General features: G+C 43.0%; 1 protein-coding gene across 2 annotated transcripts in view; it reads left to right on the plus strand.

Annotated features, from left to right (window-relative positions):
- Positions 1-7,089: 7,089 nt before the first annotated feature.
- The window catches only part of ARFGEF2 (ARF guanine nucleotide exchange factor 2), a 629,301-nt gene continuing 614,121 nt past the window's right edge, over positions 7,090-22,269 (plus strand). The window contains exon 1 of one of the 2 annotated variants that reach the window (XM_085619427.1): positions 7,090-7,390. In XM_085619427.1, coding sequence (XP_085475553.1) covers positions 7,264-7,390 — 127 coding nt within the window. In that variant the 5' untranslated portion in view covers positions 7,090-7,263. The remainder of the gene's footprint in view (positions 7,391-22,269) is intronic. The other variant, XM_085619428.1, reaches the window with a different exon arrangement.

Consider the following 22,269-nt stretch of genomic DNA (forward strand, 5'->3'; position numbering starts at 1 on the left):
TCACCCTCTCAAATATGGCAGTCGCAGATGCCAGCCCAAACGGCATCCTGTGGAACCTGAAAGCACTAAAAGGTGTGATGAATGAGGTTAGAGATTTCGAGTCTGAATGACGTTCAAATTGGTGATACGTCAAAGAGAAGTTAATCACACTGAAGCAGCACGCATCACCAATCATACTAATTATTCCATTGATTTTTGGTTAGGGAAACATGTCTACCCAAATGTTGTGGTTAAAATCCCTCAGGTCCATACTTAGGCGTAAGCAGTCTACCTCATGACTTCTTGGCCACTACAATGGGGGCTAACAAGAGTGAGCTTTCAATGGGCTCAATAACCCCTTGTCTCATTAATTTATCTAACTCCATCTTTAATGGTTCCTGCATCAAATTAGGAATGGATAATACGGTATGCACCACCGGTACAGCATTTTCCTTAAATATTATTTTGTGTTGAATATTTCTAAGATTACCTAAATTTTCAGTGAACACTTCTGGGAATTCCTCTGAAATTCTGCTACCCCAGTCCACTTGCTCTATAGCCATCACAGGTTCACTGCTGTTAGGGTCTAACTTGATGCCTAGGTCCTTTTGGTGTCTCCATCCCAACAAGTTAGACCACATGTGCAGTTTCTGAGACACTGCTTTTTTTCCATTTCTTTAATACATTCTGCAGTGTGTTCAATGCTTCTAGCTATGTCAATTGCCTCTTTTAAATCTGGATTGTGTGCTAGAAGCTTTTCCTGCACCCTTGGATTATTTGTGCACCGCACTAACTGATTTCCTGTGAGGTAGTCACACAAAGTGCCAAACTCACTTTTCCTCTTAAACATGCTATGTAACTAGTTCTTTTTTCTTCTTTGCTCTGAATCCTACAAAAGAATGTCTGCCTTCCTAGAACAATATTCACTTTTTTCCCCAAAGTGCTCTTCTAACTTGTGAAATATCATTAAATTCACATCCTCCTGATCTTCATCTTCATCCTCACTTTCAGCAGGAGGCGTAACAAGATTTTCATATGTCTTCTACCTTGAACCCCGAACATTTGCAGTAGAATATGTTGTTTTCTTAATGCAGAGAATTTTCCCGCACCAATAGCTATCAAGTATGATTGAAAAAAAAAATCCCACTTCTTCTAAGGCAATGACAGTTCCCCTCATCATCCAAAAAAGAGTGTTGCTGCGTCATGTTAGCTACAGCCATGGTAGAGCCAAATAGTACCCTTGCAATAATTATGGAAAAAGAAATGCAGTTCCTCCTCATTTTTTTCCACTAAGTCTAGTGTCAATGCATGCTTTTTGTTAAAAGGATACACACAAAAGTCACAGGCATATAAATATAACAAAAATGCAGCTAGCTTCCCAAAGGTTCCTGAAGCATAAATTATAGTTCCTGGTGGTTGGACCCTCCTTTGAGGCATGTTTTGAACAGTGAAGATCTCAGCCCACTCAGGGGCATTGCCACTCACACTAAAATCAGGAAGGTGCTGTGGATGAGTGAGGTGAAGATAGGGCTGAGACAGTTCGCTGAAGATACATGTGATACCTCCCCTGGAGTCACCGCTCTCGGCTCACTGTATATGCAAGTGAGTGTTTTGCGCTATGCGCCCCAATGATGTGCGCACAATGCTGCTTTAAGTTTTGTCAGGCCACCGGTTACAGTTTTGACTTAGCGCTGTGCTGCCTCACGGCCGGTCACTTTCACCGGTCACAGCACCCTTTCCTCAGGCCGCCGATTAGCTCATCAATTTAGTGCTGCACCGCCATTAGACACTGTCACTTTCACCCAGTATGGGAACACTTTCAAAATGAATTACCCACTAACAGGGCCGGTGCTAGGCATGGGCTAGGTGGGCAGCTGCCCAGGACCTCGCTCCTGCTCACAACTAAGGGACCCCACACCAGAATACTGCTTTTCAAAATACTTCTGCGTTAGGATGGCCAGAGAGCAACAGAGGTGCATTGCTGAACAGCACAGGCAGGTGAGGGAGGGGTCCCCTCGCAGCCATGGGCTGAAAGGGCTTCCGAAATCTAATCGCCACATCTGCATAATTAAAGCGATTAGATGGGTACTTGGAGTGCCTTAGGTGCAAAGTGAGCCCAGCCCCTGGGTAAATGAAAAGGAGGGTGTCCTACAGGGCTCATACCCAAAGTAAAAATCATTTCCCTTCACCAATGTGCATTGCTCACCTAGGACTGAGGAAATGAAGATGATGTCATCAAAATTTAAAAAAATACATATTTCTTTAACACATAGAGGCGTTTTGCCTTAGTACACCAGATTATTTCACTGCCTTGAGATCTATTTAGTAAAAGTGCAGGTTTTTAAAAATGAACTGAGAAACATTCCAGCCCCCACCCTGACGATAATGGTAGTAGTGAACTAAGAGAAGAGTCACTGGAATTATGAGGCAGAAAATGACCAAACTATGCAGCAGGGTTTACTAATTTATGCTGCAGGAAAAGACAAATTATGTGGCATAATATGAAGGTACATTTACAATTACAATAAGGCCACACATTTCATGATAGTAATACCATGGTAAATATGACAAAATAATGAGGTAATACTAGCTAGCAAAGGTTTTATCTCATTAGTATAAGTCTGACACCCAGATACAGCAATAAGAAGCACAAACATGGCCAGTTAACCTTTGCAAAGTGCATTCCAAACTGCTACAACAAGTGTTGCTGACTTTTTAGTAACTTTTCGATCCATTTGAGCTATGATTTTTTTTTGTTTGAAAGCGGATGGCTTTTGGGGCAAGTCCATAATTAAGTGGAAAAAACAACAACTACAAAATTGCATAATTCTAGTGGCCCTAAGAGGCATGTCAGGGTTCATGTGTAATATATATGTGGGCTAGTTTGTTATTAAACATAGAGCACAATTATAATCTACTACATCAAACACAAGAGGTGTTGTGCAGCACACACTGTGATTGCGTATTTGAATGTGCTTTAATGTGTGATAATGAAAAAAATGGAGGTTAGTGAAATAAGGCATGTCTAGAATCACACAATTTAGTAAATTAGGGAAACCGGGATTGATCCTAGATATTCCAGATTCTCGCTGTGCAATTGAAGCACTACATGGCTATCTCTTTATGACATTAAAGGTTAATGCTATGTATTTAATTCTTGGAGGATGAGACTAGAGCCTGGGTGGCAGGCAGGGCCTGCATTGTTTTTTGGCAGTTTTACATAGCATAAACTTTGACCATGGGCATAAAAGCATTTTACAATGGACACAGACTATGTAAAACGTTTTCCAGCATAGAGATTTGCCTGAATTCACAAGATGCTGAGCTGAGGATGGGATTCACGCCTGACTCTCCATGATGCATGGTGGTCAACTGTAGCCACTGGGTCACACCGCCTCCTTTGAAAGCTCCGTTCATTTTGGGCTCAAGGTTTCCAGAGGACCTTGAGCAGAGCTGGCCCAGGCCTCTGGCCCGAGCTTTCAGTGGCTTGCCCATCTATAATAGCATGCAAAGAGAGTAATGTTAGGAGGGGCAGGGTCCATGCAAAAATATATAAAACGTTTGGAGAGTGGTAGGGTAGAAGGAGAGAGATGGATGTAAAGAAGGAGAACCGCTGAAACAAGGTAAGAGGCCAGGGGCAGAAAAGTGTCAAAGAGCAGTGCATGGAGGCAAGTTGTGGTTATAAGAGGGGAAGAGCCAGCAAGAAGAGGCTGGGTAAAAGAGAGACTTTAATGGAAAGGGTACAGAACCAGTGAAAAAAAGTTGAGGCAAGAGAAGGTGCGAGGCTGGGTGGGAGATGAGAGGAAAGGAGTAGAGCATTAAGGGGAAAGATGGATGTAAGAGTGGCAAAATCAGAAAGAGAAGGTAAGATACTTGGGGAGAGATGAGAAGTGAAGAGGAGATAATGCAGGGGTGAAGTGGATATACTAAGGAGCAGAGCCAACAAGAATAGGAAATAGCTTGGGTAGCAATGAGATGAAAAGTAAAGCATGGTCGGGAGAGGTGGATGCAAGTGGGCAGCATCAGCAAAAAAAGTAATATCCTGGAAACGAGGTAAAAATGTCTTTGGACCAGTGCGTCCTGCTATGCCCGTTGAGCCTTCTGCTGGAATTTACAATTCCCTATCTCTTTATTTTTTTTTTGTAAAAAATGTAAATAAATTCTTTTACTTTTGAGAGGCTTTCATCATCCTTCACAAAGGGCTGTGATCTTGAACCATCCTCAATGTGTCTGCTGCATGTTAGCCATCTCTCTGTGTGCTCTATTACTTCTGTTACCCTTTCTATTAAATCTCACTCCCAGTGGGTCTAGTTCCTGCACATGTACTGTCCAGAGATCTAGAGATCATAGCTCCTGCCCTTAACTCCCTTTGCAATAGCTTGTTTCCCTCATCATAAGGTCCTACCACTGTAAAACTAAATAAGCTGTGGTTGTTTCTCTGCTCTAAAAACCTTAACCAGGCTCAAACCTTCTCAACATCTTCTGACATCTCTTTGCTACCCTCTTCTTGAATGTCCCACAATAATTTTCTGTAAAAGGAAATACGCAGAAGTATATTGTGAGTCATTTTCTTGGATCAGGGCCAATAGATGAATAATTGGTAACATCTGTTGAGGAAACCATAGTTTATGATTGTTGTTTCAGAACTGACTATTTTATTTCATTTGGAGTTATTCCTTTTAGAAAGTTGTCTCTCCAAAGGTGCAATAGCGAGCTGTCAAAGCTTACTATAAAAGGTGATAAAGGATCAAGCCTCTCACCTTAAGTTCAACCCGTTACCCGTTTCCATCTACTATTGATTGACTGCTGTCCTTCCAGCACTCATGTCACCTTTTGCATCAAAGTCGACAGAATTGTACTGCGACAACTCGATCAGGGGTGAAGTTGTGTTGCCGCCCCCCCGCACAGCTGGTCCCGGACCTCCCACAAATCATCGCCAGTGTTGAAAATAGGTATGAAGCAACACTGATAGGTGAACAGAAGATGTATTCCAGTCACAACCTCAAAGTCACAATAACTGCTGATGGAGAATGATTTTTTCTAAATAATCTTGCTTGGTCAAATCTGCTCATAACTGTGTCAAGAACAAAATAGCGACTAATGGTGTGAAAATGATTAACATAGGTATTTTAAAACATGTACATAGCACAAAAGGCATGACATGTTTGGTAAAATAGAAGTTGCAATGTTTAACATGCTGAAAGCATGGAAATGTATGAAGTGTTTTTGCATGAACTAAAATGTTACGAGAGAGACTTCAAAAATATGCATTTAAAAACCTACACATAGAAATATGAAATAGTAATAATAGAAACGCTTACAGGAAATGTTTCATGAAATGTTTATCCTTTCTTCATAACAAGAGAAACAACAATTATTATTAACAGCTTGATTATTGAAAATTCCGATTATGTTTATGGATTTAATTAGAATAATGGATTTTGAATAATTGATATTCTTATGTATTTTCTTATGTTTCCCTTAACTGAAGTGTGTTTTATTCTTCAGAAAACTAATGGTTTTCCTGGTTTCTCTATGAAGGCCTCAAACCCTTCTAGAGTTATTTTCCTTTCCCTAACGTAGGTCACAGAAAAATGTACTTTGTCCTTCATTATTTCCAAAATACTGATTTATTTGTTTAGCTGTGCTTACCATATCACTAGGAGTTTCTTCTTACGGTTAGAGTATTACTTTCTATTAATAATTGTGTCAACTATGTTGCAAGCTGATGTAGAAGAGAAATTCGGATGAACTGACTGAGACAATGATCACCGCATAAGTTTGACCAATAAAATTGTGTGGAATTGTGGAATTGCTACTTTAGGGGGGTTGGACTTTTAACATTTGGGATATAATTCTTCCTGTGACAAAAGAACTTGACAGTAGCTTTTTCTATGAGAAGAGAGCCTTTGCTGCTGCACTTTCTATGCTACTCTGGCTGGCTATTATCCTTGTAATTCCTGAGCGAGACTATTCTGATTATCTTGCACTTCATCGGCTGGTGATGTTGCTCAAGCTATGCCTTTTCGGCAGAAGGGTTAGCTATTTCTGACTTTTGCACGCTGTGCATTAGTATTCTTTGATCTAGGTTTGTATGAAATTCTGATTTGCATACTGATATTGCAATGATGTATTCTTTTGTCTCTCATCTCTCTCCTCTCACACTTGTTATTGAATGTTGATGTATTTGTCATGAACTGTGTTTCCTTATTGTGAATTTACCTGTAATAACAGAATAATTAAGAATTGAAATGTCCTATGTACTTGTGTGTTGACCATTCATGTTTTGAAATATTTAGATAAAAGTAACTTGATAAGTATTCTTAGTTTTGTCATTATTAATGAATATCTACACATATGTATATTGTGATTACTGTTGCTGGACAGGCTTTTCCTTCATTATAGGTCCTCATGAGGGAATGGCATCCGTCTCTTATTATCATGTCCCTAATAGCTCCACCAAAGATCTATCGGAGGACCTGATAAATGTAAGTGGTTATTGTGTTTGTACAGGCCCAAATCTCTTTGTTATTGAAAAGTTCCTAATTAAAATAGACTAGGGATAAAGTGAATGGTTATAAAATGTAAGCTGTTTCAGCTGGATCACTACCATAACTGTCAAACAGCGCCGACATTGGGACTGGAATGTTCCAAGTCCACTGGGGAACGGGGAATAAGGGAATGGGCCAAGTGATGTTACTGACAATTTATCATATAGCAGCTCACAGTATGGATGACAGGAAAAGGCAATAAATATAGGAGCGCCTAATGTATAACAACAATTTACATAAGAAAGGAAATCACAGCAGGGAGTGTCACAAATGCGAGTATTTGACGTGAGTTTAATGGGAAATCCTTATTAATTGGAGAAGTATTGAGATAATTTCATTTTTATAGATGAAATATTAAAATGTTTTAGAATTATTAGAACATTTGGGAAACGAATGCACAAATATTGAGTTGACAGGTGGTGACGTTTCCTACTTTATTTTCCCGTGTAAACATGGGGATAAACTGTATTTAGTGGTAGCGCACAGGAGCAGGGGACATTGATACTGCTGCCGGTCCCCGGCTGTCAAGAAAAGGTCAACGCGAGGGGGCGGGGGCGCTATCCGCGTCAGCGTCACGTGACGCCATGCAAGATGGCTGCGCAGTGCTGCTGAAGCAGACTTGTCACTTCCTGATGGGGCCGAGCCTCTAGCAGGGGCAGTCGCAGACGGTGCCCGGGATCGGGGCGTAGGGAACGGCGCTGCCCGGGAGCGGAGCGCGTGGAGTCGGTCTGCCATGCATCAGGGAGAGGACAGGACCAAAAGCATGTTCGTGTCACGGGCTCTGGAGAAGATCTTGTCCGACAAGGAGCTGAAGCGCTCCCAGTACAGCCAGCTGCGCAAAGCCTGCGAGGTGGCGCTAGGTGAGCTGCGACGGGGGTGGGGAGTGGAGCGTGTACGGTGACCCGCTGCACTCTGCGGCCTGCATCACAATGTAGAGGCGACGTGGTAATTGTCATCACTCGTATTGGGGGGGGGGCGAAGGGGTGGGCAGGCTCATCGTTTACCTACCTGATAAACCCAGGTGAATAAATGTACCTAGTGGAAAAGAAGTGCGTGTCACTAAATATTCAAATACACCCACTGACCAGGGCAGCAGGGGTATGAGCCCGAGTCTTGTCAACCTGCAGATCTCACACAAATGAGGGGGTTGGGTCTCGTAATTATTATGCTGCCCTACGTAATAAAGCCTGGCAATGACAGAGAGGAGATCATAATGGTAATAGTGTGCGTGGGACTTAAGAGGTCGCCATATATTTTCAGCTAGCACTGGGCATTGCAGTAAGTGAGGACTGGGACCGATATTTCTTACATACTCAAGGTAAGTAAAGCATAGCAGTGAGTCGTTACCCACCCTTATAATTCGCATTCTGCTCTGTGACATGTAGGCAAAATTTCTACCCGCAATCCCATAGTCTTTAGGTGAGTGAGTCTTTCTCACAGTGGGCGAGGTGACATGAGAGGGAAGCCCCGCTCACCTGCTAACCTCCGATTTCTGCATAGGTAGGTAAAATAGTTACTATGGGGGTCACCATTCTTGCCCAGGGACAAATATGTGAAAATGTACAAGGTAGTCTTGCGTGTCAGTTGCTGAAATGCTCCTACATTCCTTCCAGGGTTTAAGGTTAGCCAATCTGAGGCTTGCCTGGATGGTCGGTTTAGGAGGATCACAATTAGGCCCGGACACTCCCCCCAAAAAGTGGCCCACATTACCGCATCGCCCCTTTCATGGATCATCATCTGCGGACCAATTTTTTTGAGAAATGTTTGGTAAATGAAATATTTTAAAGCCTAGGGGCCACAACTCTTAATCTGGCCAGGGTTGCCACTTGGATGGAATTGTAATGTCCTGGATGGTACGAAACAGAAGAAAATAAGCCAAAGCTGTTATTTTTTTTACCCTTACCAGTATGTATTTTAAATAGTAAAGTTAAGGTGAAAGCACTTTAAAATGTGTTCCAGAGCAGCATTAATAATCCATGGCTGATAGTTAAACTAAACAAACACAGAAAAACATGTAACAGGGAATAGGGTCATTTTTTCTATGAAGAGTCCTCTTTAATTATCCTTGTCTAGCCTTTGCAAATCTTTTTATTTTGTAATTTTTTTAATATTATATTTTATGTGGTTTTTATATAATGTCAATTTGTCCCAGAGGCACTGAAACAATTTACATGAACCCCTACATTTCTCTAGATTAAATTAATTTTTATTTAAGTTAGGGGGATTCAGTGATTTGCACATAATCACAGAATGTTGAGCAGATGCCAGGACTCTAACCTGGCAGCTCTGACCATAATGCCATATCCAATTATTTAGGCTCCCACCCCCAACAAGGCCTAAAAGGTACTGGGTTTGAGATGACAGCGCTATAGGGAGGCTACTTCTCATACACTCTCCGCAGGCCATATAGACTCAGGGAGATGACTTGGCAGAAGAGGGTCAAGAAAGGAACACCGGTGCTCCTGCTCCAGGGAGACTTAGGTGAGTACAGCCCAATGGCCACAAACTCACCTGCCTCCCCCCCCCCCCCCCCCTTCCCCACCGCAAGACCCTTTCATATTCCCATCTTCCCCAGTACCCCCATAACCTGAACGTGAAGACTCTGCAGGGAATGACACTATTTCTGGCCGGGTAGGCCACACAAGGTAGGGAGCCAAGGTGAGAATGCTGTAAAGGCCAGAGCAACACCAGGCCCCCAGCCTCAATTTACAGCATGTCAGGGGAGTGCCTTATGATGCTGGTGCCACATTACAGTGGCCTGGCTGGGACGAAAGTAAGTCTCTTGGACCGTTTTACAGAGACCCTAAAAACCAGCCCACAGTGCCCCTGAAGCACCGGCCCATCACCTACTGCCCACCTTCCCAATCCGAGTGTACTTGCCCGTGTGCCCATGATCAAAAGAGTGTGAGGCCACATATTTCGGCTCTTAGCTGCAAAGCTTTTGAATGCCCTTCCATTGCGTCTGAACCCTAGTGAGGCAATCGTTAAGAGAAAGCTAAAAACTTGTCCCTTCTCATTCTCTGTGGTCTGTGATGATGTGCAGCAGGTACATGTTGAGCCTGGAATCCCTTGGTGGGCAGTCACTGTTAGGCTCGACTGTTCCTAATGGAGCGGGGTCAAGATTGGTTTGCATATGGCTCAGTCCAGTCTGAGGTGGTAAGATGTGCAAAAAAACAATTGGTTGAAACACTACTCCAAGCGTTTTCCAATCTTTATTGCAAGCTTTCCTCCTGGGGTCCGAGAGAAGTGCGCAGGGGCTTGCAGTATTGTATGGTGCTTTCAGTGAGGTATGTCAATGTTTTTGCAGGCTAGTACCAGCAGTAGCTCATCTGAGTCTGTTGCTGTAACATGTCCCTTTGTCCTCCTTTAACAGTTCATTTGCCAGGTAGTAGTCCGTTGCACCGTTGTCTTCTTCCAGGACATTGCTATTTGTGTCTCTGCAAGGATCAGCACCAGGTCTACAAATCATTTCGCGTTTTTTCAATCTTGTCATTGGCCCCAGTAGGCAGAGCCCTGGGCTGTGTGAGTTGGGTGTACCCAAGATTTGAGACCACCTTCGTCACCCCTCTCTATCAATTGTACAGTGGCATGCATTCCAGAATGTCTGCCCCAACACATCTTGGGCAAGTGTTTGCCACTACAGGGGACTATCTTATGTAGTCATCTAGGCATCAGGTATGCACTGTGTTGTATTAGTAGAAACCTTTTGTTTCTTGTAACCTTTGTGGGGCATATCAGTTCATTTTTTCTTCCTGCCATTGTCAGTTGTTTGCCTAAGTCTTCCTCTTATTTGCTTGATTGTTGCTAAATCATTACTTGGGTGCTGTGTATGAGGATCACGTGTAGTTGTATGACTCAGGTTCTATTTCGGTGCATCCCTATGTTTGCCTGACTAACCGGCCAAGTGAACTATGGGCAGGGCCACTGGAACTATGCGATTTTTGCAGCTGCAGTATTTTCCGCATAATTATGGATTTTCCGCATTTACCACATAATCCATCATCTGTTGCATAGTATGCAGATTTTAACAAAAACATTTGTAGCTCAAACAGATACAAAGTTGCTAAAAACGCAGCAACACATGTTGTTGTGCAGTGTTAAGTCCTTTACAGAGGTTTACTGGTCACCTTTCTGTTGCTTCACATAGGTGTTAAACTAGTAGTAATGACGTGAAACCTTTGCCCAGACAGTGTTAACCTGTGTAAAAAGAAAAGAAAAAAAAGACAAAATAATTAAGTAATACAATGCATCGCACCTCAGAATGTGCCTTTTCTTTTTTTTATTTCCTTTTATTGAATAATAAAGACAATCCAAAAACATTTGACGATAAAATAACAAAGCGCATTTGTACAGTTGTAATCATGTTGTTACAATAGACAAACACCCTCTTTACATTAATTACAGTTGTCTCTACTCTGTGAACGCCTATATCTAATATTTCCTAATTTCTGCAAGGAAGAATCCTTAAATTGTGTGCACAGCATTCCTCAGAATTTGCCTTTTCTTGCCATATAGTTTAGTCAACCCTGCTGCATAATTCCAGTGGTCATGACTATGGGTTAAAAATTGACCCACTGATTCGTCACAGTTGCTTGAACGTAAGTAGTGTCTCACCTGCGAAAAAGGCCGCTTTAAGGATGCGATTTCCCGATATCAGCAGTTTTTTAATGCACTTCAGATTCGCAGTGAAACCACAGTGGGAGGTCTGGGAAGTTTGTCTCAGCTGTTTTGGTGTGTGGTAGACATCGCTTCCAGTAGAACTGTGCTGTTTCTAGTAGTCTCATATGTAGTTTCAATGTATGTCTAGTGATGCCTTAGCCAAGTAGACATGGTGCAAGGGTCCTCTGATGAATTTAAGTTTCTCCATGTTTGGCTATGCCAACCACTTAGTTATCCATTGCAGGGGTTGCCAAATAGTTGTGTAATTTGGAGCATCTAAGCCTTTTGCTCAAGGTGAACAGCTACAGTTTTTTACAGCGTCTTTGTGTCTGCTCCTGTCCCATATTATTTTGATTAGTAACTTGCTCAGTTGTTTCAAAATCCCTCCGGGAGTTGTATCTATATTGTTGGAAAGTAATATAAGAATTGTAGTAGTATGATCATTTTGGAGAGCGTTAATCTGCTGATAACCAATAATGAAAGTTTTTTCTAGAACTGTGTATAATTATGGTTTTCGTTATTGCGTTGTCTAATACGCTTCTTTGAGTGACAACCTTTTGAGATATAAATGAACGGTTATTTATATAATTCACTTGCTGTTATTTATATAATTCACTTGCTGTTAATAAACGTTGAGTGTATGTTTTTCAGTTGATTTAATTTATTCAGCATGCAAGAGTAGACTTGTATACTGATGGGGTTGGTTGGGGTAGCCAGACTTATTACTCACCTATGGTGGCCTTAAGTGTCCTATAATGGACGTCAGCATGCAAGAGTAGACTTGTATACTGATGGGGTTGGTTGGGGTAGCCAGACTTATTACTCACCTATGGTGGCCTTAAGTGTCCTATAATGGACGTCCCTATTCTATCAGCTGCTTCCAAGTATCTATCATGTATGACCTAGAATGGTGTTCTTCATTGTTCACCTCAGGTTTTAGGAGTGCCCAAAGGTGCACTGGGATGCCTAATTATTTACCTGCTGTTTTGAGGTAGGCTTCGGTGATGGCAAGACTGTGGGGCATTACCTCTTTATTAATTTGTTGGCTGAGATATAAAATAATTATGTACTTCATTTATTATTTGTATGCAGTTCCTCTCTTGTGCCAGGGTCTATAACATCTCTTTACAGTCAACAAAAAACAAAAAGACAGAAGTCTTTGATGTTATATATGAACTAGTGGAGGAAAAATAGAGCAGAAAAACCTCATGGTAGTAAGTATTACGTGCGTTGGGAGAAAAAACTATGAAAATAAGGAATTGGACGGGTGCTTGGAAAGGAGATGAGAAGTTACTACAGCCTTAAGTAGGTGCTGAATATTCAAGTCAATTTTTTTTCAAACTGGAACAGACGCCTCACGTCCACAAGGTGCAAGTTCACTAGACTGAGGAAGCAGCTTCATAAAATGATTTCCTTGAAGTGGTAGTGGGTTTAAATCTCTTTGAATCAAGATGAAGAATGTTTAGCTCTCATGTTCTCACCAACGAATTATCTTCTAGAGTGGAGTGGAGGTAGAGCTCTAGGTGTGTGTGCAGATAGAATTTCTGGAACATGTGGAAAGAGACTTTGAGAATAGATGAGCGACTGCCATGAGAACTCCTGATAAGTCAAATTAAAGTAGTTGGATGTTGGTAATGGTGTTGCATGGCATGCGTGGTGGTTGGTAGTTGTGCAATGCCGAGTGAGGGAAGAGCGTGACACGTTGCCACTGGGATTTCGGCTGTAATTATTTCTGATTCCTTTTGCTTTGGTAGAAGTATGTCAGCAATTGTGTTGTCACCACGAAAAAAGATCTCCCATCACCAGCGCCGTGTGCAAGGAGGGGTGTGACCCACGACAGATTGTTTCCGTGTTCTTTTGCAGTTATTTCTTCCGGACAGGTGTACATCGAGACATTACTAAAAGAGACAGTAAACAGTCCGCTACATAGAGTTGTCGATAAGGCTGCTTCTGCCAGATGGGGTACTTCGATTCAAGATTCGTTCGAGTTTGAGAAAAACTTGTTTAACACGCCCTGAAGACAACACGACTATTGTTTGTTTTGCCGAGCATGTGTTCCACCCCACCCTTGTGCTCAAACACTTGAAACAAACGTTCGCACATTAAAAGAACTGTACCTTAATTCGATTCAATCAGCTTTAAAACATGCACCTTTGAGGGAGGCAGCAATTTCACCACCGATGTTTTTGGTCAAATGATTGAAAATCGAGTCTGTCGTGTTAAGCAGGTTTAACAGCACGTGCTTACCAACGTCTGTCTCGGACTTCAAGCTTCAGCGGTTGCAATCCTGACCTGCTGCTTATAACTCGATTAGTTTGTGGCAGACAGAGCTCGGAGTGATTTACCATATATACGTATCTCATTGTACAACGGCAGCGGATCTTAACCTTTTGACCCCCACTGCACGACGACTGGAAATCGGGGACCCGCCCTAAACTATTTCTTTAATTTGACATTCAAAACAATATTAAAACATCAGAGGTATATCAAAAATAGGCAAATGAAAACATGTTAATTGGCAAACAAAAAAACACAATTCTTAAATTTATTTTTATTGGGATTTTTTGAGCTTTTTGAAATTGTTGGCTTTATTCCTAAAAGACTTGGCAGTATGTATGCTGGCCTCTAACGTATCATTTCACCTTTTTTTGCTTCTAATCTACAGTCTGTTTTCGGCCATTCGAGATTGTTTACTATTCTTGCGTTGCTCCCACAAATCAAACTGAGGATACCATCTTAATTTTTAGCCTTCAATTTCAAATTCTTTCGCATTTGCAAAGCTTTTTAAAATGTGTAATTTTCAATTTGGCTTTTTTATGTGCATATGCTTTATTATTTTATACTGTTTTAACTTTGTAAATAGTCATATACTCTAAGATTTGGCGTTGTGGACCCGCAGCTGTCCGGGTGCCACAGGTTGGAAAAAGCTGTATTTTGATAAATAGAGGAAGACATGTTATATGAAGGGTAAAATTGACTTATTGGAAGCAAAGATATGAAACAACATTGCTTAACTAGGTGTTTTACATTGTGGTGCCCGGCTCCTCCGAATGGTTCAGTGATCGAAAAGCATTAAAAAAAAAAAAAAAGTATGGTAACTGTGATGTTGCACGCAGTGGGGGGTGATTGAGAATGGGGGCGTGGTCAAAGGCGTGGCTAAAAACACATTTTCTGCAACTTTTTTGTTCTTTCACCTTCAGGTAACTACCTCTAAATATCACACAGCTCAAGTGAAAATTAAATGCAGATTATGTTAATTAGTGGGAAATCCACTGTTGTACTTTATGAAACCTCTGTTAGTTAATGCACTGCACCAGACAGCCACATCATTAAATCCTGGCTGGTGCAGTGGAGAATTGTCTTGTGTATGTTTAGCACTACAAGGTCCCAGTCTGTGACGGAAAGCACTGTTAAGTCATTAAACTTGTATTACACATGTGTACTCAATTAGGCTGCAACAAAATATGCAAAAATGTTTAAGAATAAAAAGGGCTTCCCAGATATAGATTTTAGTAATACCCAAATTGTACATAATGCATTTTTTTTATAACTGTCTTTTAAAAGCACGCACTTCACACCTTGACCCATAGCGCCTTTACAGTACCTCTCAAAATGAATAAATGTGTCACCAAGAAGCACATTTGTTTTTATAACTGTCCTTTAAAAAGCACGTGCTTTACTGCTCAGCGGGTAACTCCCTTGCAATACCACTCAAAAAGGATAAATCTGTGTCAGGGAGCCTCAAGTGATTCCAGCAATAAAGCCTCAAGTGATTTCAGCAATTAAAGCCAATACTGGCTTCCAAGCACCGTTTGCAGATTGACCATTTGTGCATATTTACATTTCTTTCACGTAAGCAGGCACCCTGGCAAGACTGCTTGTTTATCTGTCTGCTCCTCCGTCAGTTTCACGGCACAGGAGCACCCTGGCTTACACATTCAGCTAAGGCATTTCAACTCAAGGAATTAACTGTCCCAGGACGGTTGTCTTTTCCCTAAAAGAAGGGGAACTGTTTTTCAAAAATTCATAAAAACATGGGCACGTCCTGCCATCAGATCCCTCCCCCCCCCATGACCACTTGTATAGTTCGTTAGTTGTGTTTTATGAGCAACATTCAAGTGTGTTTGTTGCCACTGTACATCGTAAACTGTTGTTTTGTATAATTTTGTTTCACACTATGGATACCAATAAAAACAGGATCAGACTTCCAAATTGTTGTCCTTTGCTTTGATTGTGATTTCTTAGACTAGCAGAACAGACAGTTGACCCCTACCCTATACATGGATGTAAACTTTTCAGAGATGGGCATTCTCCTACTATAGTTGACAATGTTGAGCTATATACGTTTGACTGTAGACTTTAAATACTGTAAACAGCTATTATTCACGGTTTTTATTATAGCCATAGTTCTCCTTGGTAGTAAGAGGGTGCAGGGTGCATACTATTACAGTACTGTTTTGGGGTACGGTAGTTCTATTCCATCATTTGAGAAAAATACGTGGGTTAAAGGAGAAAGTCATTTTGTATTGAAACCTGTCTTTTAGCTTCAAGACAGAGAATTCCATAGCCTCTGGAAGTTACCTTATTGTATTGTGCTTAAACCATGATTTTATCTGCTCTTTATGTAATTGGATATCGTTTTTGCCACTTAATTGGGTTCTGGTGTGCTGACAGCTTTTTCCTGTTCGTGGTTTAAAAGGGAATCTGTAGGAGGGATCATGTGGCAACATAGCAAGACTGCTTAGCCAGGAATCCTTAGCAGTGATCCAATCAAGCATGTGGGTGGTTCTAGAAATACGATCTTAGAGATTGATTACAGGTTGAGTTTTTTTGGTATAAACTTTTTAATACATTTAATTCTATCATTTGCCTGCTGTATACTCAATTGTGAGACGTCTTGCTTCACATCTCTTTTTATTTGGTATGAACATTTGTACCATACTAAGAAATAAAGTCACTTTTCTTACAAACATCCCATGCTTGGATTCCCCTCTCTTCCCCCTCGCTCCAGGAGACATAGTCTTACTGTTCCTTTTTCCACATTTAAGTCTTTGTTTTGTTCTATTCTTACTACGTGTCGTCCCCCATAGTATTTGAAGAACTGTTTGAAATCCTACATTAAATCATAGAGGTATAAATAAGGTCCTTAACCTGGGTGGACATTACAATCTCTACAGTCTTGTTCCATTATATCTGACAGGGACTTCGACACCGCCAGAAAGGTATCCCTGCCCTTCTCTGAGACCAGATTCTTTCCTTTGCCGTTTTGTTCTATATTTTGGTTAACCAGTTACTGAATATGGGCATTGTTGCTTGTTTCCAGAGCCAGGCTATCCCCATCTTGGCAGACGCCAACACTTGAAATATCAGTTTTTATCTTATCAACATCTCTGATCTCAGGCCCAGGATTATCAGTGCTGGGTAATCTGGTATAAGGAAGCCCAATATGGTATAGATAGCTGTATGCACATCTTTCTAGTAGACTTGCGCTTTAGGGTAACCCCAAAATATGTGTGTGGGTTATTCCACCATGCTGCCACCCCTCTAGCACTTCTTTGAGTTTCTGCCGAGTATTAGATGTATCCTATCTGTTGTCCAGTACCATCTCGTCATCCTCTTAACCCCTTCGATGCGCATGACGGAACCGCTCCGTCATGGCCCCGCCCGCGCACGGAACCTTCAGCACAGCGCGGTAATCCGCGCCGCGCTGAAGGGATTAATCACAGTTTGCTGTGTGCCACTGATTCTTTTCTTCTGTGTTACAACATCCATCAAAAGTTGGTACTATGTCTTGTAACTCACCTCCTCCCTCAGCATTGTCTCCTAGTGTTTCATATATCCCTACTGCCACTGATTGTTGGAACCTGTTACTATTTTGTACAAGCAGGACACAGAGTTCTTTGTTTCCATGTTTGAGATTGTAAGAAATTGGGTTGTTGGTTGACTGGAGCGTGAGCCCTGTCAAGCAGCAACCACAATCCTTGTCAGGGTAAGGCACAAGCAAACCCCAAATTAACCTGTGCTCATCCCTATGGTAGCTTGGTAAAGAACAGTCAGTCTTCACTTGGAAGCAATGTGTAAAGTATTTGTGCAATGTTTCAAATCGTAACATAGTGGAAACACACCACAAAAGGAGCCCATAACCGGATTAGAAAAATTAGAGCGGAGTTATAGATTTTTAAAGATTTTAGTGAAAATGGATCCAAAAAACACAAAGCACAGACCTGAACTAGTGACTTAGTCCTGGTCGTGCCAGACCAGGACTAAGTCACTAGTTCAGGTCAACTACGATGGAGCACGGGTCTGCCACAGGGACCCAGTTAGGCCTGCTGAAAACAGTACCTTAAAATGTCGGTTGTGGAATGTTGCGAGGATCCTAGTTGAAGATGCGTTGTGCAACTGAAGCGATGTGTTAGTTCCAAGATGCGACAAAGCTGCGATTTGATGTCCCACGCTGTCATTGCAGATCCCGTTAAATAGGGTTTGTGATGCGAAGTCTGGTGTCGAGGATGATGTGCACATTCAGGCGATGCGTTGATTCTGAAGAATTGAGACGCTGCAATGCGGAGTCAGGTGTTGCCATCAACGGGAGATGCAAGAGCTCGCCCCGAATTTGTGGTGCACAGTTGGGGGTGATGCATTGGTTCAGAGGACTGCGGAGTCGATGCAGGTCTCTGCGAATGGTCCAATCCACACAGCGGCGGCCATGCAGCAGTTCTGCTTGGGACTGCGCCACGCAGCTAAGACAATGCGTCAGTTCTGCTGGATCCACAGAGGCTGGGAAGCACCTTGAGCCCACTTTCAAGGGTCAAGGAATGGGGTGAGACCACGTGGTAGGGTAGACTCATAGATGGCAGAGTCTAGGTGCAAGGTTGTTGGAAGCTTATTATTCCCCTGAGGCTTCAGATCAGGAGGCCAGCCAACTAGCTCTTGGAGTCACTCAGGATTCTGGGTTCAAGAGATGCAAGTCCAGTCCTTCTCACCCAGGCAAAAGGGCTGCAGGCAGAAGGCTAGCACAGCAGGGCAGCAGTTCCTTCAGAGCATCAGTTCAGCAGAGTGGAAGTCCTTTCAGAAGCACAGAAGTCCTCTCTGGCAGAATAGGCCTAGAAGTGTACTGAAGAATTGGTGTCTAAGATCCAGTATTTATACAGATTTGTGCCTTTGACGTGAGGAGCTTCTTCTATAGGAATGCCTTTGAAGTACACAGATGCCCTACCTTTCCTGCACTGGCTCCAGATTAACTACAGGGGGTATGCAGTCCTATGTGTGGAGGAAGGACACAGCCTATTCAAGTATAAGTTGGGCTGTGCCCAAATCTTCCCTCCCATGCTACCAGTGATGGCCCATCCAGTCAGACTCAAGCTCCCATTGTATCTGGCTGTCTAGGATGAGTACACAAAGCCCACCTGTCAAGTATACCCAGTCATGTGACCCAGAGACCGGCTTCAGGCACCAAATGTATAAGGCAAGAAATGGCAACTTTCTAAAAGTGGCATTTTCAGAATTACAATTTGAAATCCGACGTCACCTTAAGTTAAGATTTTTAATTGTGATTCTAGCGATACCAAACATGAACTAGTTCTCTTTTCCTATTTGTAAATTACATTTATAAAATGTAATAATGCAACTCCATTGTTATAATATGGGAGAGATAGGCCTTGCAGTAGTGGAAAAGAAATTTAAGAGCTTTTCGCTACCAGGGCATGTAAAACTTAAAAGTACAGATCTGACCTTTTAAATATATTGCACCCTGCTTTCTGGTCTGTACAGAACCTACTCTAGGGGTGACTTGAACGTATTAAAAAGGAAGGGTCGAGGCTGGCAAAGCGTTTATTTTGCCAGGTCCGTGTGGCAGTTCAAAAGGACACACACAGGCTATGCAATGGTAGGCCTGGAACCTGTTTAAAGGGCTACTTAAATGTGTGGCACAATCTGTGCTGCAGGCCCACTAGTAACATTTAATTTACAGGCCATGGGCATATGCAGTGCCAGTTTACTAGGGTCTTACAAGTAAATTAAATATGTAAATTGTGGCTAAGCCGAATTTACCACGTTTTTAAGCAGAGAACACTTTACTACTGGTTAGCAGTGGTAAAATGCCTTAAGGCCAGCAAACACAAATTCAGCAAAAAGTGGAGGGTAAAGACAAAAAAGTTTGGGAATGACCATGCAGAGAACACCATGTCCAAAGCAAGCCCCTCCAGCCTAATGCCAGGTGAGACTAATCAATATCTTAATGGATATCCCTGCTTAGGCAATAGAACGTGGACAGTAGCCCTCTACTGCAGGGCACTGGTCAGTTCTTCGCCCTTCTGAATTCAGGTGCCATCCTCTGTCTCCTGAGCCACTGAACTGACCCATGGGGAACCCTTCTCCTCACCTGTGAACCCCATCTGTGCAGCACCTATCTTTAACTTGCTCACATATGCATCCCAGTAGGCAGACAGTACCACCATTGCCCACAAAGTCATGTGGCCAATTCCATCCCTTGCATCAAACCTTTGTCCCCAACCCAAGGAAAACTCTGTCCATAAGGACAGTAACCAACAGAGGTCACTGGCGGCTCTGTCACGAACCAGACACTGGGTCATCAGTTTTCAGGTGGAGGCTCTAAGCGGGGACATTGAGTAGGCTTCTGTTCCAGCCTTGGGGCTGCCAAGGAGTTCCCTATGGGCTCCTGAGGGCTCTCTGAGGTTTTTCAGTGTGGGGGGCAACAACCCTGGGTGTTAGGCACCATACTTCCACTCTACCTCCCACCAGTTGAGGGGTGGGTTCAGGGTCTGTACCCTGATGCTGAGCAGAGGACCGGGGTGAGCCCTCCCTCACCCTGCATCTGGTCTCCCGTACCCTCAATCTTGGAGTAGTACCCCCAGAAAACTAAACTGTCAGGGTGCCCTGGGTGGCCGCCATCTCAGTTCTCCTGGCACCAGAGGCAACTCATTCCCCAGAATGCAGTCTGGGGGCATCTGGGGACTAACTACAACCATCCTCTGGGTCACCTCCCCACTCGACTCCAGGGATACCAGGGCCAGGTGGGCATAAAAAGTCTTGCCCATGGACCTGAGTTACCTTACTCACCTGGCCGGTGTACTTCTCTGGGGAAACTAGCCTTCCCACTAACATGGTCTGGCTAGCCCTGTTGTCCCTCAGAGCAGTTACAGGGATCCCATTCACTTTCACCTGGTGGAAGTGACGACTCCCACCCTAAGGAATCACAAGCTCACCCTCTGAGTCTATCCCTCAACTGAGGGAGGTCATGGCATGATCTGTGACTTCTGGGGACAGTCTGCCCCTAAGGGCATATTGGCCACCCCTGTAGAGGTCCGACCAGTGGGTGGCTCCTGTGGGCAGACAGAGTTCCCCTGCTTGTGTCCTAACTGGGAGAACACCAAGCAATGAGGTTGGAAATGGGTCGCCCTGGGCCAATGCCCACCAGAACCATCCTGCTGTTTCTCAGATGGGGCATGAGAGCCCTTTCCTCCCCCTTTACTCTGGGAGTTTTCTGGATCACCTCTAACCTCCCCTCGTTCAGCTTGGGGGAACCGAACCACCCTTGTTGGGGTCACCCCCAGATACCTTCTTAGACACTCTCTGGTACTGACACAGATGTCCGCCTCCTCAGCTAGCTTCCTGGGGTCAGCCTGCTTGCTGTCAACCAGGTCCTGGCGCAGCTCTGTAAAACATGCACTTAGCAAATGCACTCTTAGTTTCAGATTAAACAACCCAGTAAAATCATCAGCTTGGCTGTTCTGCACGCAACCATTTAATACCTCCCCTTCCCTCCCATTGCTTTTCTGGAATCCTGTATACTTTTAGAGCTACCTTATATGCTGCAAGCCACTTGTCTATGTCATCCTTGACCACAATAATTGGGCACCAGATCTTTGGGTATACAAACCTTCTCAACCCTTTCAGACACTGTGGTTATGCTGCGACCATTGCTGAAATCTACCTGTTTTGCCATCAGTCCCAGCTCTCTTAGACTCTTTTAATGAGTTAAACACTCAAAGGCAAGTTTCTCCTCCATTTTCAATTTGGCCATTTGCAGTTCCCTTCCTGTCCGCTAGCTCCTCTACAGACAGACCATGTGATGAAACACTGCTTTCTGCTCTGGCAGAGGGATCCAACTTGGAGGACGAGTCCTCCCCTTTAGGCTTCATTCCAGGGATTATGTCCTGGTCTTGATTCTCCTCTATACAGACCTTTTGATGGCTGCTATCCTACCCAACCCTGATATGTAAAGCTACCTCTGCAGGTCTGTGCTAGTTGCATGTATCATGGGTGTTATATTGACCTCATTCACCTCCCCTGTACGGGACAGTGTTTCTTCTGTCGATCCTCGCTTTCTAGCACTGTTGGAACGAATACCGATTTTGTAAGAGTTGTTTCATAGGCAGACACTTCTCCAAACGCCTGCAGTAAATTCAACAAGTAGTGGAATTCTTCTGTTGGTTTAGTCAGATATATCAGGACATTGTGGGCAAAGAGAGATGGATTATGCTTGTTGACTCTGAATACCACACCCAGTATTTCTGTCGCTCTTTTGAAAGACTTCACCGAAGGCTCGATAACTAGGGTAAATAGGTTTGACATTTAACACCCCTGCTTTGTGCCAATATAGATGCAAAACTTGTCTGAAATATTGTGCTTATGGGAAGCCATCGCCATCCTAGTCCATATGTTACCCATTCCGAATCTTTTCATCAACTTCTTAAAACACGTCCAGCTCACCCGGGCAAAATCTTTTTCAGCATCTAGCACAGGTTATGCCTGTGGTATTCTCTTCTTGTTTGACAAGGTGAGCCATCTGCCTGAAATCATCTAATGCCTAATCTCTTTAACAAAGCCTGCTTAGTCTACATGTACTATATTCAGCAAAATCCCAACTGATTGCTCGTGTTGTTCCTCATTTACTTTTTGATCTTTTTCGAGTGTATTTTGTACAAGCTTCCTATTGTTTTTGTTGCAGCTGCCTTTGCTGTGATTTTTCCCTTGATTCTCCTCGTTTCTCCCCCCAGGGCTTCTGATTTTGGTGACTCGTGGCTAAATCACAGTGCTGTTAATTTTGTGGACTCCACAT

This window comes from Triturus cristatus, chromosome 7, assembly GCF_964204655.1.
Source record: "Triturus cristatus chromosome 7, aTriCri1.1, whole genome shotgun sequence".
Classification (NCBI taxonomy): Eukaryota; Metazoa; Chordata; class Amphibia; order Caudata; family Salamandridae; genus Triturus; species Triturus cristatus.